The following is a 20,168-nucleotide window of genomic DNA, read 5'->3' as shown; positions in this document are numbered from 1 at the left end:
GAGAAATCATCCATGAAAATTTCACAAATCTTTTCACAGAAGTCAGAGAATATATCCATCATGCATCTTTGAAAGGTAGCAGGTTCATTACATAAATCAAAAGGCATACGTCTGTAAGCAAAAGTACCGAAAGGGCAAGTAAAAGTGGTCTTTTCTTGATCCTCTGCTGACACAAGTATTTGAGAGAACCCAGAGTAACCGTCTAGAAAGCAAAAATGTGTATGTTTGGATAATCTTTCTAGCATTTGATCAATAAAAGGTAGAGGGTAATGATCCTTTTTACTAGCTTTATTTAATTTGCAGAAATCAATTACCATCCTATAACCTATAACAATTCTTTGTGGAATCAATTCATATTTATCATTAGGAACGACAGTAATACCTCCCTTCTTAGGGACACAATTGACAGGACTTACCCACTGACTATCCGCAATGGGATAAATTATACCTGCCTCTAGGAGCTTTAGTATTTCCTTTCTCACCACGTCTTTCATCTTAGGATTTAACCGTCGTTGGTGATCAATAACTGGTTTGGCGTCTTCCTCCAATTTTATTTTGTGTTGACTGATATGTATCCAACGTATCTATAATTTTTGATTGTTCCATGCTATTATATTACCCCTTTTGGATGTTTATGGGCTTTATTCTACACATTTATATCATTTTTGGGACTAACCTACTAACCGGAGGCCCAGCCCATATTGCTGTTTTTTTGCCTATTTCAGTATTTCGAAGAAAAGGAATATCAAACGGAGTCCAAACGGAATGAAACCTTCGGGAGCGTTATTTTTGGAACAAATCTGATCCGGAGAGCTGGAGTGCAAGTCAAGAAAGCTCCGAGGGCCTCACGAGATAGGAGCCCCCCCTATAGGGTGCGTCCCTGTCTCGTGGGCCCCTCAGGCGTCCACTGACGTACTTATTCCTCCTATATATATCCACGGACCCCAAAAACATCCAGGAGCACCACGAAACACAATTTCCACCGCCGTAACCTTCTGTATCCGCGAGATCCCATCTTGGAGCCTTCGTCGGCACTCTGTCGGAGGGCGAATCGATCATGAAGGGCTTCTACATCAACACCATAGCCTCTCCGATGAGTTGTGAGTAGTTTACCACAGACCTACGGGTCCATAGTTATTAGCTAGATGGCTTCTTCTCTATTTTTGGATCTCAATACAATGTTCTCCCCCTCTCTTGTGGAGATCTATTCGATGTAATCTCTTTTTGCGGTGTGTTTATCGAGATCCGATGAATTGTGGGTTTATGATCAAGTTTATCTATGAATAATATTGGAATCTTCTCTGAATTCTTTTATGTATGATTGAGTTATCTTTACAAGTCTCTTATGCTCTCGAGAGAAGCCTCTAGTGAAACCTATGGCCCCGGGGTCTATGACTTATCATATTTTCTTTCAATCTACTTTTATTTGCATCTTTACTTTTTGCATCTATATCACTAAATACCAAAAATATATTTATCTTATCATACTATCTCTATCAGATCTCACTTTCGTAAGTGACCGTGAAGGGATTGCCAACCCCTTTATTGTGTTGGTTGCGAGTTCTCAGTTTGTTTGTGTAGGTGCGTGGGACTTTTGAGGAGCCTCATACTGGATTGATACCTTGGTTCTCAAAACTGAGGGAAATACTTACGCTACACTTTGTTGCATCACCCTCTCCTCTTCAGGGAAAACCAACGCTAGCTCAAGACGTAGCAAGAAGGATTTCTGGCACCGTTGCCGGGGAGGTCTTTGCTCAAGTCAAGAGATACCAAGTACCCATCACAAACCCATCTCCCTCGCATTTACGTTATTTGCCTCTCTTTTTCCTCTCCCCCACTTCACCTTTGCCGTTTTATTCGCCCTCTCTTTCCCAATCTCCTCCTCTCTTTTCGTTTGCCTTTTTCCGTTGCCCGTGTGTTTGCTCGTTTGCTCCATCATTATGGCTAGTCTTCCTATCCTTGTTATTACTCTCGAACATGAAATCCTCAATTTTAAACAAAGGGGGGAAGAAAATTTAAAAGATGCTTGGCATAGAATTTGCAATGCTCAAAACAGATCTACTAGGAAGCTTTCCACTTCCGTTCTTCTCCGCAATTTTTATGTAGGCATCACTCCTTGGAATAGATGTGTTCTTGATACTGTCGCCGGAGGTGATTTCTTGAGTAGCCATACGTTTGCTGCTTATAATGCTATGTTAAATTTGTTTGGCTCACCCCCTCTTTTGGTCAATGGAACTGTTTTAAGCTTAGAACACGTTATGCAATGCCTTGATATTATTGAAAATAAAATTGCCACTGTTGAGTTGGTTGAAAATTTGGATAAAAAGATTCATAACCTTATCACTCAATATGAATCTAGGGTTGGAGTCACTTTGAAAAATCTTAAAGAGAAAGAACCTATAGTTAAACAAAAAATAGATCTTGATTCTGCTAGAATTGGTAAACTTGAGGATATAATTACCAACTTAGGTTCGGCGTTTTCTCCGATAAAAAAACACTCCAAAACCCCCTACAAAAACCACCAAGTTTATTTATGTTCCTAAAAATAAGGGTAAAACTTCTAGTAAGAAAGACGCGGACCTCAAATCCATAAGTGTTTATCCCAATTGTCTTTCTATCGTTAAGGAACATTTCGCTACAACTGAATTTCTTGAATTTTTGCCCAAAGGTTTAATCATTGCTGATAGGGGAGAACCTTCTAAAGATTATAAGCGCTCTATTCAGGAACCTAGTGCCAAAAATGGCACTAGTTAAATCTACCCTTGCTTTTATGCCTAGCTAGGGGCGTTAAACGATAGCGCTTAGTTGGGAGGCAACCCAATTTTCTTTATGTTCTTTGCTTTTGTTCCTGTTTAGTAATAAATCTTGCATCTACTTTCTGTTTAGATGTGTTTTTATCTTTTAATTAGTGTTTGTGCCAAGTAGAACCTATAGGATAAGCTACGATGGTAGTTGACTTGATTCTGCTGAAAAACAGAAACTTTGCTCTCACGAGAAACAATTCAATAAATCACAGAAACATGATTTTGCATTGATTCTTTTTTCTGCTGATCAATAGAGACATTGTCCAGTACGTCCTATTTTGGTAGGATTTTTAGAGTTCCAGAAGTTTGCATTAGTTACAGATTGCTACAGACTGTTCTGTTTTTGACATATTCTGTTTTTCGTGTGTTGTTTGCTTATTTCAATGCATCTATGTCTAATAAATTAGTTTATAAACCATAAGGAAGTTGGAATACAGTAGGTTTAACACCAAAATAAGTAAAGAATGAGTTCATTACAGTACCTTATGTGGTGGTTTTGTTTTCTTTCACTAACGGAGCTTATAAGATTTCCTGTTGAGTTTTGTGTTGTGAAGTTTTTAAGTTTTGGGTAAAGCTTTTATGGACTATGGAATAAAGACTGGCAAGAACCTAAGCTTGGGGATGATTATGGAACACCAAGATATTCAAGAATAGCCAAAAGCCTAAGCTTGGGGATGCCCCGAGAAGGCATCCCCTCTTTCGTCTTCGTTCATTGGTATACTTGGAGCTATATTTTTATTCGCCACATGATATGTGTTTTGCTTGGAGCATCGTGTATTATATTAGTCTTTGCTTGTTAGTTTACCACAATCATCCTTGCTGTAACACACCTTTTGGGAGAAGCCTATTTGATTAGAATTTGCTAGAATACTCTATGTGCTTCACTTATATCTTTTGAGCTTGATAGTTTTTGCTCTAGTGCTTCACTTATAACTTTTAGAGCATGATGGTGGTGTCTTAATTTTGAAGAAATTGCTAGTCTCTCATGCTTCACTTATATCATTTTGAGAGTCTTTTAGAACAGCATGGTATTTGCTTTTGTTACAAAGTTGGTCCTAGAATGATGAGCATCCAAGTTGGGTATAATAAAAACTATCATAGGAAGTGAATTGGATGCTATGATCAACTTGATACTTGATAATTGTTTTGAGATATGGAGGTAGTAATATTAAAGTCATGCTAGTTGGGTGATTATGGTTTTAAAGAATGCTTGTGTTTAAGTTTGTGATTCCCGTAGCATGCACGTATGGTGAACCGCTTTGTGATGAAGTTGGAGCATAATTTTATTTATTGATTGTCTTCCTTATGAGTGGCAGTCGGGGACGAGCGATGGTATTTTCCTACCAATCTATCCCCCTAGGATCATGCGCATAGTGCTTTGATTTTTGATAACTTCTAAATTTTTGCAACAAGTATATGAGTTCTTTTGATTAATGTTGAGTCCATGGATTATACGCACCCTTTCACCCTTCCACCATTGCTAGCCTCTTTTGTGCCGCACAATTTTCGCGGTACCATACACCCACCATACTCCTCCCTCAAAACAGCCACCATACCTACCTATTATGGCATTTCCATAGCCATTCCGAGATATATTGCCATGCAACTTTCCACCGTTCCGTTCATATGACACACATTACTTTTGTCATAGTGCTCTTTGCATGATCATGTAGTTGACATCGTATTTGTGGCAAGGCCACCTTCATAATTTTCATACATGTCGCTCTTGAGTCATTGCATATCCCGGTACACCGCCGGAGGCATTCATATAGAGTCATATCTTGTTCTAGCTTTGAGTTGTAAATCCATAAAAGTGTGATGATCTTCATTATTAGAGCATTGTCCTCGTGAGGAAAGGATGATGAAGGCTATGATTCCCCCACAAGTCAGGATGAGACTTCGGACTTTACAAAAAGAAAAAAAAGAAAGGCAAAAAAAGGCCAAAGAAAAAAAAGAAAAAAAGAAAATAAGAGAAAAAGAGAGAAGGGACAATGCTACTATCTCTTTTTCCACACTTGTGCTTCAAAATAGCACCATGATCTTCATGATAGAGAGTCTCATATGTTGTCACTTTCATATACTAGTGGGAATTTTTCATTGTAGAACTTGGCTTGTATATTCCAATGATGGGATTCCTCAAAAGTGCCCTAGGTCTTCGTGAGCAAGCAAGTTGGATGCACACCCACTAGTTTTCTTTTGTTGAGCTTTCATATATTTATAGCTCTAGTGCATCCGTTGCATGGCAATCCCTACTCACTCACATTGATATCTATTAATGGGCATCTCCATAGCCCGTTGATACGCCTAGTTGATGTGAGACTATCTTCTCCTTTTTGTCTTCTCCACAACCACCATTCTATTCCACATATAGTGCTATGTCCATGGCTCACATTCATGTATTGCGTGAAAGTTGAAAGAGTTTGAGATTATTAAAGTATGAAACAATTGCTTGGCTCATCATCGGGGGTGTGCATGATTAAATACTTTGTGTTATGAAGATGAAGCATAGCCAGACTATATGATTTTGTAGGGATAACTTTCTTTAGCCATGTTATTTTGAGAAGACATGATTACCTTGTTTAGTATGCTTGAAGTATTACTATTTCTTATGTCTTTATGAACTTTTTTTTGTATTATTTGGATCTGAACATTCATGCCACAATGAAAGAAAATTACATTATGAATTATGCTAGGTAGCATTCCACATCAAAAATGCTCTTTTTATCAATCACCTACTCGAGGACGAGCAAGAATTAAGCTTGGGGATGCTTGATACGTCTCCAACGTATCTATAATTTTTGATTGTTCCATGCTATTATATTACCCCTTTTGGATGTTTATGGGCTTTATTCTACACATCTATATCATTTTTGGGACTAACCTACTAACCGGAGGCCCAGCCCATATTGCTGTTTTTTTTGCCTATTTCAGTATTTCTAAGAAAAGGAATATCAAACGGAGTCCAAACGGAATGAAACCTTCAGGAGCGTTATTTTTGGAACAAATCTGATCCGGAGAGCCTGGAGTGCAAGTCAAGAAAGCTCTGAGGGCCTCATGAGATAGGAGGGCGTCCCCCCCTATAGGGTGTGCACCCTCTCTCGTGGGCCCCTCAGGCGTCCACCGATGTACTTCTTCCTCCTATATATATCCACGGACCCCGAAAACATCCAGGAGCACCACCAAACACAATTTCCACCACCGTAACCTTCTGTATCCGCGAGATCCCATCTTGGAGCCTTTGCCGACACTCTGCCGGAGGGGGAATCAATCACGGAGGGCTTCTACATCAACACCATAGTCTCTCCGATGAGTTGTGAGTAGTTTACCACGGACCTACGGGTCCATAGTTATTAGCTAGATGGCTTCTTCTCTCTTTTTGGATCTCAATACAATGTTCCCCCCTCTCTTGTGGAGATCTATTTGATGTAATCTCTTTTTGCGGTGTGTTTGTCGAGATCCGATGAATTGTGGGTTTATGATCAAGTTTATCTATGATATATTGGAATCTTCTCTGAATTCTTTTATGTATGATTGAGTTATCTTTACAAGTCTCTTTGAATTATCAGTTTGGTTTGGCCTACTAGATTGATCTTTCTTGCCATGGGAGAAGTGTTTAGCTTTGGGTTCAATCTTGCGGTGATCTTACCCAGTGACAGAAAGGGTTGCAAGATACATATTGTATTGTTGCCATCGAGGATAACAAGATGGGGTTTATATCATATTGCATGTGTTTATCCCTCTACATCATATCATCTTGCTTATGCGTTGCTCTATTCTTATGAACTTAATACTCTAGATGCATGCTGGATAGCGGTCGATGAGTGGAGTAATAGTAGTAGATGCAGGCAGGAGTCGGTCTACTTGTTATGGATGTGATGCCTATATACATGATCATGCCTAGATAACGTCATAATTATTCACTTTTCTATCAATTGCTTGACAGTAATTTGTTCACCCACCGTAATACTTATGCTCTCGAGAGAAGCCTCTAGTGAAACCTATGGCCCCCGGGTCTATCTCTTATCATATTTGCTTTCAATCTACTTTTATTTGCATCTTTACTTTTTTGCATCTATAACACAAAATACCAAAAATATATTTATCTTATCATACTATCTCTGTCAGATCTCACTTTCATAAGTGACCGTGAAGGGATTGAGAACCCCTTTATTGCGTTGGTTGCGAGTTCTCAGTTTGTTTGTGTAGGTACGTGGGACTTTTGAGGAGCCTCCTACTGGATTGATACCTTGGTTCTCAAAACTGAGGGAAATACTTACGCTACACTTTGTTGCATCACCCTCTCCTCTTTGGGGAAAACCAACGCTAGCTCAAGATGTATCATTGACATAGAGTGGGGCTAATGCCCTTAAGATCATCAAGAGTATATCCAATAGCAGCTCGGTGCTTCTTTAGAGTTTTCAATAATCTCTCATCTTCCTGCTCTGAAAGGTTAGCACTAATAATAACAAGATATATTTTCTTTTTATCAAGATAAGCATATTTAAGAGTATCGGGTAATGGTTTAAGCTCGAACACGGGATCACCCTTGGGTGGTGGAGGATCCCCTAGAATTTCAACTGTCAGGTTGTGTTTTAAAATAGGTCACTATTTAAAGAATACTTCATCTATTTCCCTTCTTTCATTCATGAACATATCATTTTCATGGTCTAGCAAATATTGTTCTAAAGGATCATTAGGAGGTAGGGCAATAGAAGCAAGACCAATAATTTCATCCTTACTAGGAAATTCTTTATCATGGGGTTGTCTATGAAATTTAGCAAAATTAAACTCATGAGACATATCATCCAAACCAATCGTAACAATATCTTTTTCGCAATCTATCTTAGTATTAACAGTATTCAAGAAGGGTCTACCAAATATAATAGGACAAAAGCTATCTTGTGGGGAACCAAGAACAAGAAAATCAGCAGGATATTTAACTTTCCCACACAAGACTTCAACATCTCTAACAATCCCAACCGGTGATTGTAACATCTATTTCTTCTATCTCAGCAGGTGCAATATCATGCATAATTTCTGTATACAAGGAATGAGGTATTGCACTAGCACTAGCACCCATATCACATAAGCCATGATAACAATGATCTCCTATTTTAACAGAAATAATAGGCATGCCTACAACAGGTCTCTGTTTATTTTTAGCATCAGGTCTAGCAATTCTAGCAGCTTCATCACAAAAGTAAATAACATGCCCATCAATATTATCAGCCAAGAGATCTTTAACCATAGCAATACTAGGTTCAACTTTAATTTGCTCAGGTGGTGTAAGTGTTTTAGTATTACTCTTATGAACCATAGTTGAAGCTTTAGCATGATCTTTTATCCTAACAGGGAAAGGTGGTTTCTCAATATAAGTAGTAGGAACAATAGGATCATTATAAGTGATAATCTTTTCTTCAACTTTAATAGGTGCAACTGCTTTTACTACAGTGGGAGGATTATATTTAAACCACTTCTCCTTAGGGAGGTCAACATGAGTAGCAAATGATTCACAGAAAGAAGCTACTATCTCAGAGTCAAGTCCATATTTAGTGCTAAATTCACAGAAGACATTGGTATCCATAAAAGATTTAACACAATCAAACTTAGGTGTCATACCTGACTCCTTACCTTTGTCGAGATCCCAATCTTTAGAGTTGCGTTTAATTATTTCCAATAAATCCCATTTTAATTCAATAGTCTTCATCATAAAAGACCCAACACAAGAAGTATCGAGCATGGAGCGATTGTTGAGAGAAAGACGAGCATAAATTTTTTGAATAATCATTTCTCTTGAGAGCTCATGATTGGGGCATTAATATAACATTGACTTAAGCCTCCCCCAAGCTTGAGCGATGCTTTATCCTTCGCGAGGCCAAAAATTATATATGTAATTACGATCACGATGAACAAGATGCATAGGATGAAACTTCTGATGAAATTCCAATTTCAATCGGTTGTAGTTCCATGATCCCATATCATCACATAGCCTAAACCATGTCAATGCCTCTCCCTTCAAAGATAAATGGAAAACCTTCTTCTTGATAACATCCTCGGGCATACCTGCAAGCTTAAATAACCCACAAACTTCATCCCCATAGATTAGGTGCAAGTCGGGATGCAATGTTCCATCTCCTGTAAAAAGATTAGCTAGCAGTTTCTCTACCATACCCGAAGGAATTTCAAAGTAAACATTTTCAGTAGGTTGAGGAGCAACTCTTTGCTCTACTGGTTGGGGCGAAGATACCCCGAACAAGCCTCTCAAAGGATTATGTTCCATAGTAACAAGTGACAGTAAATTTCAGCACACTATATAAATTTTTCCTTACCAAGTTCCACTTACCAAAAGCGCTGCGCTCCCCGGCAACGGCACCAGAAAAGAGTCTTGATGACCCACAAGTGTAGGGGATCTATCGTAGTCCTTTTGATAAGTAAGAGTATCGAACCCAACGAGGAGCAGAAGGAAATGACAAGCGGTTTTCAGTAAGGTATTCTCTGCAAGCACTGAAATTATCGGTAACAGATAGTTTTGTGATAAGGTAATTTGTAACGGGTAACAAGCAATGAAAGTAAATAAGGTGCAGCAAGATGGCCCAATCCTTTTTGTAGCAAAGGACAAGCCTGGACAAGTTCTTATATAGAGAAAAGCGCTCCCGAGGACACATGGGAATTATCATCAAGCTAGTTTTCATCACGCTCATATGATTCACGTCCGTTACTTTGATAATTTGGTATGTGGGTGGATCGGTGCTTGGGTACTGCCCTTTCTTGGACAAGCATCCCACTTATGATTAACCCCTATTGCAAGCATCCGCAACTACAAAAGAAGTATTAAGGTAAACCTAACCATAGCATGAAACATATGGATCCAAACCAGCCCCTTACGAAGCAACGCATAAACTAGGGTTTAAGCTTCTGTCACTCTAGCAACCCATCATCTACTTATTACTTCCCAATGCCTTCCTCTAGGCCCAAATAATGGTGAAGTGTCATGTAGTCGACGTTCACATAACACCACTAGAGGAAAGACAACATACACCTCATCAAAATATCGAACGAATACCAAATTCACATGACTACTTATAGCAAGACTTCTCCCATGTCCTCAGGAACAAACATGACTACTCATAAATCATATTCATGTTCATAATTATAGGGGTATTAATATGCATATAGGATCTGAACGTATGATCTTCCACCAAATAAACCAACTAGCATCAACTACAAGGAGTAATCAACACTACTAGCAACCCACAGGTACCGATCTGAGGTTTTAGGACAAAGATTGGATACAAGAGATGAACTAGGGTTTGAGAGGAGATGGTGCTGGTGAAGATGTTGATGGAGATTGACCCCCTCCTGATGAGAGGATCGATGGTGTTGACGATGGTGATGATTTCCCCCTCTCGGAGGGACGTTTCCCCGGCAGAACAGCTCCGCCAGAGCCCTAGATTGGTTCTGCCAAGGTTCCGCCTCGTGGTGGCGGAGTTTCGTCCCGTAAGCTTGCTTATGATTTTTTCCAGGGTAAAAGATTTCATATAGTAGAAGATGGCCACCGGAGGGCTGTCAGGGGGCCCACGAGGCAAGGGGGCGCGCCCTAAGGGGGGCGCCCCTCACCCTCGTGGACAGGGTGTGGGCCCCCTGACGTTGATTCTTTCGCCAGTATTTTTTATTAATTCCAAAAATGACTTTCATGGAGTTTCAGGACTTTTAGAGTTGCGCAGAATAGGTCTCTAATATTTGCTCCTTTTCCAGCCCAGAATCCCAGCTGCCGGCATTCTCCCTCTTCATCTAAACCTTGTAAAATAAGAGAGAATAGGCATAAGTATTGTGATATAACGTGTAATAACAGCCCATAATGCAATAAATATCAATATAGAAGCATGATGCAAAATGGACGTATCATGGCTGCACCTGTGTTGGGGAACATCGTGTCGTCGTGGCCGTCATCGAGTGACTCGGCGAGCTCCTCGTCGCGGCCGTCATCGGCTGCGCAAGGCAGCGACGGGGCATGTAATCTGGACGCTCGCTAAGTTAGCTCATTTGTTTCCGTATATGACTCTCCGTGTAAATTGGCCGTGGGTTGTTACCATTTTTTTAGATGAGAAAAGGACGTGGGTTTACCTGTAGACTGATGCGGGCGTGGGTTGTTTGTACGGCAGAGTTTCCGTTCGCCCTGATGATGTTTTCTTGTTTAATAGTAGTGTAGAAAAGAGGACTGAGTCCTCGTACGACACAGACGGAGGCAGGTCAATCTGGAAGAAAATATCCATCACGTTAGACATCCATTGGAGTAGCAGGACGTTTTGACAAAAAGGCAATTGCTAGCATCAGGAAGTTGAGTTGAGACGAGAGACATGAAGTCCAAAGTTTGGTCAGATTTGCTAGTAGTACACGGATGTGTTGTGTACTTGTGCATCACAGGGAGATTGCTCATGTGTTTTTCACAAGGTCAACCGTACGAAGAACCATGGCGCCAACGGATACCTGGTTTGAGGTGGAGAAGTTCAACGGAACTAAAAACCTTGGCTTATGGCATATATGGGTGAACGATTTATTGGCACAACAGGGAAGCTTCAAGGCGTTGCGGGAAGTCATGTCAGTGGTGATGGAATTATCATGTGATGGATGGAAATTCATGAAAGATGATTTGGGAGCCTCGAGCGTGTCATACAGCCGGACAAGTTCGGCTGGGTTGGACTACATAGTCTGACGGGTCGACGTAAGTCGGTTGGAATAGAAGACGGTGGTGGGATTGGTGACAGCGACATAGGAGCGTGATGCTGATGGTGACCGACTTCTAGGGCGTGGAAACACATGGCGCATGCCTAAAGGCTTGTGTGGCTTTGACAAGACTATGACGCGGGGTTGATTCAAGACGGTGCGCACATGAGAGCTTGAAGTCGATGTGGCGTGAGGGTGGACTGATCATATACGATGGAGTCATGTTTGAAGGTGGAGCTGGATTGAGGGGCTTCGGTGTAAGGATCCAGAGAATTGAAGCATATTTTAGTGGGAAAAAAGTGAGAGGCACGCAATTCGGACTGGAGCCTAGTGGTCTGATGGAAACGTGAAACTCGTCATTGATGTCTACTACGCAACCTTCTTCTTGTAGACTCGTGTTGGGCCTACAAGCGCATAGTTTTGTAGGACGATAGCAAACTTCCCTCATGTGGATGACCTAAGGTTTATCAATCCATAGGAGGCGTAGGATGAAGATGGTCTCTCTCAAACAACCCTGCAACCAAATAACAAAGAGTCTCTTGTGTCCCCAACACACCCAATACAATGCCAAATTGTATAGGTGCACTAGTTTGGCGAAGAGATGGTGATACAATTGTAATATGGATGGTAGATATAGGTTTTTGTAATCTGAAAATATAAAAACAGCAAGGTAGCAAGTAACAAAAGTGAGTGAAAATGGTATTGCAATACTTCGAAACAAGGCCTAGGATTCATATTTTCACTAGTGCAAGTTCTCTCAACAATGATAACATAATTAGATCATATAACAATTCCTCAACATGCAACAAAGAGTCACTCCAAAGTCACTAATAGCGGAGAACAAACGAAGAGATTATTGTAGGGTACGAAACCACCTCAAAGTTATTCTTTCTGATCGATCTATTGGGATATTCCTATAAGTGTCACAAACAACCCTAGAGTTCATACTAAAATAACACCTTAAGACATACATCAACCAAAACCCTAATGTCACCTAGATACTCCAATGTCACCACAAGTATCCGCGGGTTTGATTATATGATATGCATCACACAATCTCAGATTCATCTATTCAAACCAACACAAAGAACTTCAAAGAGTACCCCAAAGTTTCTACCGGAGAGTCAAGACGAAAACGTGTGCCAACCCCTATGCATAAGTTCACAAGGTCACAGAACCCGCAAGTTGATCACCAAAACATACATCAAGTGGATCACGTGAATATCCCATTGTCACCACAGATAAGCACATGCAAGACATACATTAAGTGTTCTCAAATCCTTAAAGACTCAATCCGATAAGATAACTTCAAAGGGAAAACTCAATCCATAACAAGAAGGTAGAGGGGGAGAAACATCATAAGATCCAACTATAATAGCAAAGCTCGCGGTACATCAAGATAGTGCCAAGTCAAGAACATGAGAGAGACAGAGATAGATCAAACACATAGCTACTGGTACATACCCTCAGCCCCGAGGGTGAACTACTCCCTCCTCGTCATGGAGAGAGTCGGGATGATGAAGATGGTCATCGGTGATGGTTCCCCCCTCCGGAAGTGTGCTGGAACAGGGTCCCAACTAGTTTTGGGTGGCTACGGAGGCTTGCAGCGGCGGAACTCCTGATCTAGATTCTGTTCTGGAGGTTTGGGGATATATAAGAGGTGTTGGCATTAGGGGCAAGTCAGGGGGGTCGACGAGGCAACCACAAGATAGGGGAGCGCACCCTAGGGGGGGGGGGCTCCACCCTTGTGGTGGCCTCGGGTCTGTTCTGGTCCGTCTCCGATGCTCCATGGGCTTCTTCTGTTCCATAAATAATCACCGTAAAGTTTCAGGTCATTTGGACTCTGTTTGGTATTCCTTTTACGTGAAACTCAAAATCAAGGAAAAAACAGGAACTGGCACTGCCTATAGGTTAATAGGTTAGTCCCAAAAATCATATAAAAATCATATAAATGCATATTAAACATCCAATATGGATACTATAATAGCATGGAACAATACAAAATTATAGATAAGTTGGAGACGTATCAGTCATCGATTGGTGATGATCGATGGTACTCTACCGTGGGGGTTGAGTGGTGTGGTTTTGTGACCCTTGAGACTCGGCGGGGACAGCGTAGGCTCGACGCAGTAATAGCGGTGAGGCATGCGGTATGCACGGGACATGAAGACGGACCAAGGCTCTGGTGGTCATACATGTGGTGAGACAATTGCGAATTTGGCTCGGAATAACTACAACCAACAGTGAAATTCTTTCAAGTTTCAGACAAAACGGTCAAGAATGGAGCGGCGATGTTGAGTTCAGGTAACTCTTACGTGACACCCAATATGTGAGTTGTTCACTTTCACACAGGTCGGCAATCAGTGTGTGATGGCGTTGGACTGATACTCTAAAAGTTGGGAGCACAAACTAGAGTGACAAGGAACTTAATTTTGCTCCAGTGTTGACTGTGGTCAAGAAAAGAAGGGACTACAAGTTGCAAGTGGAGTCATATGGAGTCTTTGGAGTAGCGGCGGTACTCATGGGATAAACTCAAGTTCAATGTACATGAAAGTTTGACGCATGGACGAATCCAAGATGATGAAGAATATTCGCCATGGTGGAGTTTGTTAGAGTTGTGTCGAATATTGTGTACTATGTAGGTTATAGTTGGACTTGTATTAGTATTGTGTTTAGATAGGATATGGAGTCGTGTCCAAGTAGGACACTTGTATCCTAGGCCTCTCACATATAGCGGGGGTAGACACACGATGTAACCTATGCCAACATAATAGCACTGGAACGCAGGGGAAGCCGACTGCATGTGTCGGCGCCCAAGGCGACTGGATGCGGTATTGTAGCGGTGTCACGGGGATGAGCGCCCATAGTTAGGTCCCGGTGATGTAGCCATATCGGTAAACCTCGTTAACAAATCCGGTATCATGCTCGTGTGATTGCTTGGTCTTCGGATGATCGACGAAGTGTCTCAGATTTATTCTAACACCTTGTTAAGTTTACCCAAAGGCCTCTGATGGAGACAAGCAGTGCAACACATGTGCGTTGTTTGTAGCCATTAGAGTATTTTGATTGGTTTTTCCAACAAGAGGAGATGAGATGGTTGATTGCACGTGGATTTTATATGCCTGATTTTTACAATGAAATATCTCTTAAACGAAGCGTTCAAATTACGAATCATTTTTATTGTTGTATTTCTCACGTTGACATCTTTAAAATAAGATCCATCATTGATAGATATTGACAAACATTTTTCGAATGCAATTTCTACTCCCACTGATAGCTAACTTGTACTTCACAAAATAACAACGTGAACTTCACGGTGGTAACATACTTGTGCTCTCTCATAATGTAGTATATTCACGTGTAGCGTAAGTTGTGTTCCCCGGGTAGCACAACATGTGCTTCACCATAGAGCACATATGTGCTTCGTGGGTGGCAAAGCACACATGTGCTGCCACGTGAAACACACGTCATCACATAGTACCTATGCACACATCATGCAATGCACTGCACTTCAAAAAACACAAACTCAATAGAAAAGAAAAACAAATGAAAAAAACTCAATAGAAAAGAAAAACAAAAAACACAAATTATAATACACACTGTCACGCCATACATCTGCTCCGCTTGGCTCGCTTGCGAGCACCAAGCGACAAGAACGGGTGCTCCTTTGCAAGCCCCTGCAGGGGCACCAGCCAACTAGTGGCTCCCATAAATGAATGCAGAACCATAAGTGCAAAAGAAACCCGGATGAAACGAAGAAAAAAAACTTTATGAAAAAACCAGCCTACCATACCATGGCCCATGAGATGCGAAGAAGCCTAACCACAACCGAGCTATTCCCCTCATTCTTCTCGCGACCTCCTATTCCACGCTTTAATTAAGCGTGGAATGATGGAGGGAACACATGTGCTTATGTGGTTTGTTTATTTTTGAAAACATATTTCACATATTTAGATAGATAACAAAGAACTGTTTTTGTTTAGTTTAAACAGTTTATAAATACACTATATTACATAAAATGGGAAATGTGCATGCTCGTATATTTAAAACATGTTAATCGCGCATAAAAATATTCATCATATATTGAAAATGGTCATCGCATATTTGAAAAAATATTCAACATGCATTATAAGAAAACTTATATATGTATAAAAAATATGTATAGGAATAAGATAAAGACAGAAAGAAAGAAACCATCAGAAAACTCAGAAGAAAAAACGAAAAACGAAATACGCAGAAAAAACCAGAAGAAGAAAAGGACGGAAGAAAAACGGCCCAGCCGCACTGAGCCGGGCTAACAGCGCCGCGGGGATTTGCCTTCCCAGTCCAACGAAGCCTGCGTGGCCCAACTTGAATCATAGTGGCGGCCCGGGGGGAATCAGACTGTTTCTCGGCAGCCCAGCTTAATACCGGCCTTTGGTCATCCGGGATTGAACCCCTTCCGCTCTTTCCCTTCCTTCGTCCGGACCACAGAAGGCACCACAGGGAGCGCCGCCGCCTCTCCCTCTTCCCCATCAGCCGATAGGCGCAAGCGCCCCAGCGCCGCCGTCCGACCGCCGGCGCTGGTGAGGGCATCCTTCATCCCTCTGTCTAAATCCTCTGTCGTTATTCCTCCTTGTCCACCAGCTCGGGCCCTCGGGTCTCTCCCCCATTACCCCCCAAAACCGACCGCGAAAAGCCGAAACCCTCGCCTCACCACTACCGCAGCAATGGCCGGAGAAGACGCCGCCGTTTCCGCAGGCACTGCGGCGCTGCAGAATCCGCCCAAGAAGGAGAAGTACGACGAAGACGATGAAGACGACGTTCCGCTGGCGTTCTCTCGAGGCAAGAAGAAAGCGAGCACGGCGAGTGCCTCCAAGGTCAAGAAGGAGGAGGACGACGATGATAACATTCCGCTTGCGCGTTCTCGGGCCAAAAAAGCGAGCAATGGGGGTGCAAAGAAGGGGAAAAAGGAGGAGTACGAGGAGGAAGAGGAGGAGTACGAGGAGGAGGAGGAAGACGACGACGACGAGGATTTTGCAGATGAGTACACTCCGGTTTCGCGGGGAAAGAAGGTTCGATTCGGATCTTTAGGGATATTTTCGGTGCCAATTTGTGTGAGCAGCATGTCGATTTTATAGATCGGTTCAATTATTTCTATAGGTCTGTCTAGGTTAGATGTGCCCTAGTTCTTGCACATCTAAGTGACTCAATGTAAGCATAAAAAGAAAAAGAAAAAGAAAAAAGAAATTACCCACACAAATCTCCGCGTAAGATCAATGACATAGGACATAGATATGCAATACTTATGGCACATCTAGATGTGCTTTAGCAAAACTGTAATTTTTATTGACACACGAGGATTTCTTACGAGTGTTTTGCGATTACTAAGGATTCGTAAACTCATTTGCCAATATTTTCTTAGAGCTGGACATGTCGCCGGATGACATTTTCAGTTAGAGAAAAATTGGAGGGTTTTCAAGCTGCCCACAGCGATTCGTAGCATATCCATTTTATTTAATTTTCTCTGTTACAAAATTACCTTCAGCTGAGATGTATTGGATTTAGTTTACTGGTTTCTCCCAGTCTTTCTTTCCTTGTATAAAGATAACATTGCTGTGTCTTTTAGGGAAATGAGAAGGAGAAAAGCATTTCCAATAGCAAGGTGAAGGCTTCTAAAGTAAAGAAAGAAGAAACCGGTTCTGATGATGAATGCAAGGTCACAGTTCTTCTTCTCTTGTTCCAGATTTATTTTGTCGATTCTGTTGTTGAGATTAGTAGTTGTGGACTTTTCAGCCAAAATCTCAGAAGAGAAGTCCAGCTGCGGGCAAACCCAAGATTTCCAAGATTAAGAAACCAAAAGATGAATATGATACAAAGGTATATGCCATTTTCATGATTTATGTTGTGTTGTTTATAGTTCTAAATTATTTTCTTGATTCATTGAAGGAGGAAAAGAAAATAAAGAAGGAAGTTGGTATCAAGAAAGATGAAAAGAAGGCTGCTGGGGTGGAGGGGGCTATTGTGGTGAAGAAGGAGAGAAAGTTGTATGAATTGCCAGGGCAGAAACATGATCCTCCTCCTGAAGTATAAACATTATGACATTTCCCTATCTGATATGTTCTGATTCCTTTCGTACGGACCAATAATCGTTTTTCTTCTTGTTACAGAGGGATCCATTGAGGATATTTTATGAATCGCTCTATGAGCAGGTGCCCAATAGTGAAATGGCTGCATTTTGGTGAGACACCACATCTATGAAACACTATACCTGTTTTTTTTTTTTGGACTAGCCAACTAGATATAATGATAGTTTGTACAGGGTATTTAAACAAACTTGTTTCCAAAAATCACAGTAGAACCCCCTGAATTTTAGTTGAATATGTATTTTTTATTAGGAATAAGTTAGAGAATTCTCCACCTCATAATTTCATGATCTTAAAGCAACTCTAACCCATCTCCAAAACTTGACTCCCGAAAACCCAGTCCCAAAACCTAATTCCCAATAATTTCTTGGTATTGGGAGACTGGGAACTGAGCCATCGCCTAAACTTGACTCCCATTTTTTGGCTAATTCACACATCCTTTTGCATAAAAAGATTACATTTCAGCTATATTTCCACATTATTACAAGAAAAAGAAAATATCTTTTGGCCATTTTGTCTAATGGGTGGCAGGCAAAAGCTCGCCATGGCCGTCGCGGTGGATGGAGGGGGGCAATATGCCATGACCCTATCCCCTGATTCCCTCTGTGTCAACGACGCTGAAGGCCGCTTCTCAGCTCGGGAGGTGGGGTGGTCCAGCGCGGTGGCTGTGGTGGCCATGAGCTTTGGCTTGGTGGCGCGAGGTGGTGGCGGCGGCGGTGGGAGGAGGCGGAGATAGGCGGCCACGTGGCTCACCAGAGCTGGCGATCGGAGGAGGCGTACATAGGCGGCGGCGTGGCTCACCAGAGCCGGTGACTTGGCCGGAGTTGTTGCCGGGGGCAACTTTGACGGTGGCGGGAGGTGACCGTTGAGGAAGGAAAATTTCTCCTGCCAAAAAAAGTATTGGGAGGGAGCAAAACCTCCCAAAGCTTTTTTTTTGGGAGCTTCCAAAAATTTCTTGGTAGTTAGAAGGGGTATTGGGGATGAGTTAGATGGGTCTAACTCCCAACGGTGGCAATTTTTGGGTAGGTAAGGATTTTTTTGGGATGGGTTAGAGTTCCTTTTAGAAGCTGGGAAACGAGATATAAATCGAAACACATTGGTATTTGTATACATGTTCTCTAAATTTGATAAATACTGAACTTACTACAATATAGCCAGCGTTACTTGTACCACTGTGCTCGACTGATAATGCAATTCTGTGTTTGTGGAACATCAGTAATCTGAAATTGTTAAACTATTTCTGAACACAATAAAGTGATCATTGCGTCTTGCACTGCCGAACTAACATGAAGCTATTATGATGAGCTGCTGGTAGATTAATGCAATATCAAAGGTGAACCAAGTTCAGTTAAAACTTAAAAGCACCAGAATTTTTAATCTCCACTGATTTATGGTGTTAAATATTGAAGGTCAGCCACAGAATCTAAATGGTTATTTGCTTACGACGATAATAAAATCCTGGCCTAGTAGTGTTTTCCAAAAACTGGTTGGTGGCCTGGTGCAGGTTCCATATAAGAACATTTATAGCACACATTACTGTTGAGCTATAAAACAGCTTGGTGGTGTGAGTGTTGTTTGTTAGGTTGTATGCTTCTGCCTTGTACCTCTCAATTGTTGTTATGAAACAAGTTCTGCTTGCAGCCGAGGTCCGTTTTTCTTGGGTATACATGAGGGCCATGAGTCAGAGATGTTACCTTGTTTCATCATCAATTACTAACAAACCTTGCTTGTTTTTAGTTGGATTTCCACTTATCAGTCGCTCCTGACCGATTCATACAGTAGCATAATATTTCATTCTGATAGTAATTACTTGTAGCTTGTGTGTTGAAATTGTTATTCTTTCATGTCCGGTTTTTACATTTTATGCATACACTAATATTTCCTCTGATGTAAGCAAGTAACCATTTGGATGTACAGGTTGATGGAATGGGGTTTGCTACCGCTGGATGTGGCTACAGAGGTCTTTGCGAAGAAACTGGGTCAGAAACTGAGGTCACCGGTCAAAACGCCTTCTACACAGAGAAGGGCAAGTTCTCCAACCAAGAAGGTACTGCTGTTAGGCGATAAGAAAACCAACTCAGGTACAAAGGGAAAAACCACAGCACAAAAGAAGAGGGCATCTAGCGACACAGATGACGACGACTTTGTCAAAACCAACTCAGCCACAAAGGGAAAAACCACATCACAAAAGAAGAGGAAGGCATCTAGCGACACAGATGACGACGACGACGATGACTTTGTCATGCCTAAGAAGTCCAAGAAGCAAAAGATCTCTAGCTAAGTATCTGATCCTTAAACAAGGCATGTGTCCGTTGTGTTACCATTGACATTGTGCTAGATCCGTATAACCTTAGGAAGCGATGAGACTTTTTCTTCTTCTGTGCACTGACGCTGTGATGCGTATGAACTTCTGGAACAAAACTATTGAGGTGTGAAGCGATGCAATGACTACATGTCTTCCAGTGCTTGCGTAGATTCATGTTATCCATCGTGAACCTTAGGAAGCTATTGACAT

The 20,168-nt window shown here is 41.5% G+C and overlaps 1 protein-coding gene across 1 annotated transcript; it reads left to right on the top strand.

The window, feature by feature from the left end:
* Positions 1 to 15,960: 15,960 nt before the first annotated feature.
* On the top strand, positions 15,961 to 20,126 carry LOC123092759 (ABC transporter F family member 4). Its single transcript, XM_044514579.1, has 6 exons — positions 15,961 to 16,582; positions 17,137 to 17,226; positions 17,304 to 17,387; positions 17,457 to 17,594; positions 17,678 to 17,748; positions 19,571 to 20,126. Exons 1-6 carry the CDS (start codon positions 16,238 to 16,240, stop codon positions 19,932 to 19,934), a joined length of 1,092 nt encoding a protein of 363 aa, XP_044370514.1. The 5' UTR covers positions 15,961 to 16,237; the 3' UTR covers positions 19,935 to 20,126.
* Positions 20,127 to 20,168: the final 42 nt, after the last annotated feature.

The sequence above is a fragment of the Triticum aestivum genome, chromosome 4B (genome assembly GCF_018294505.1).
Source record: "Triticum aestivum cultivar Chinese Spring chromosome 4B, IWGSC CS RefSeq v2.1, whole genome shotgun sequence".
NCBI lineage: Eukaryota > Viridiplantae > Streptophyta > Magnoliopsida > Poales > Poaceae > Triticum > Triticum aestivum.
Note: the sequence above shows the minus strand (reverse complement) of the source record. Positions and strands in the feature narration are given on the sequence as shown.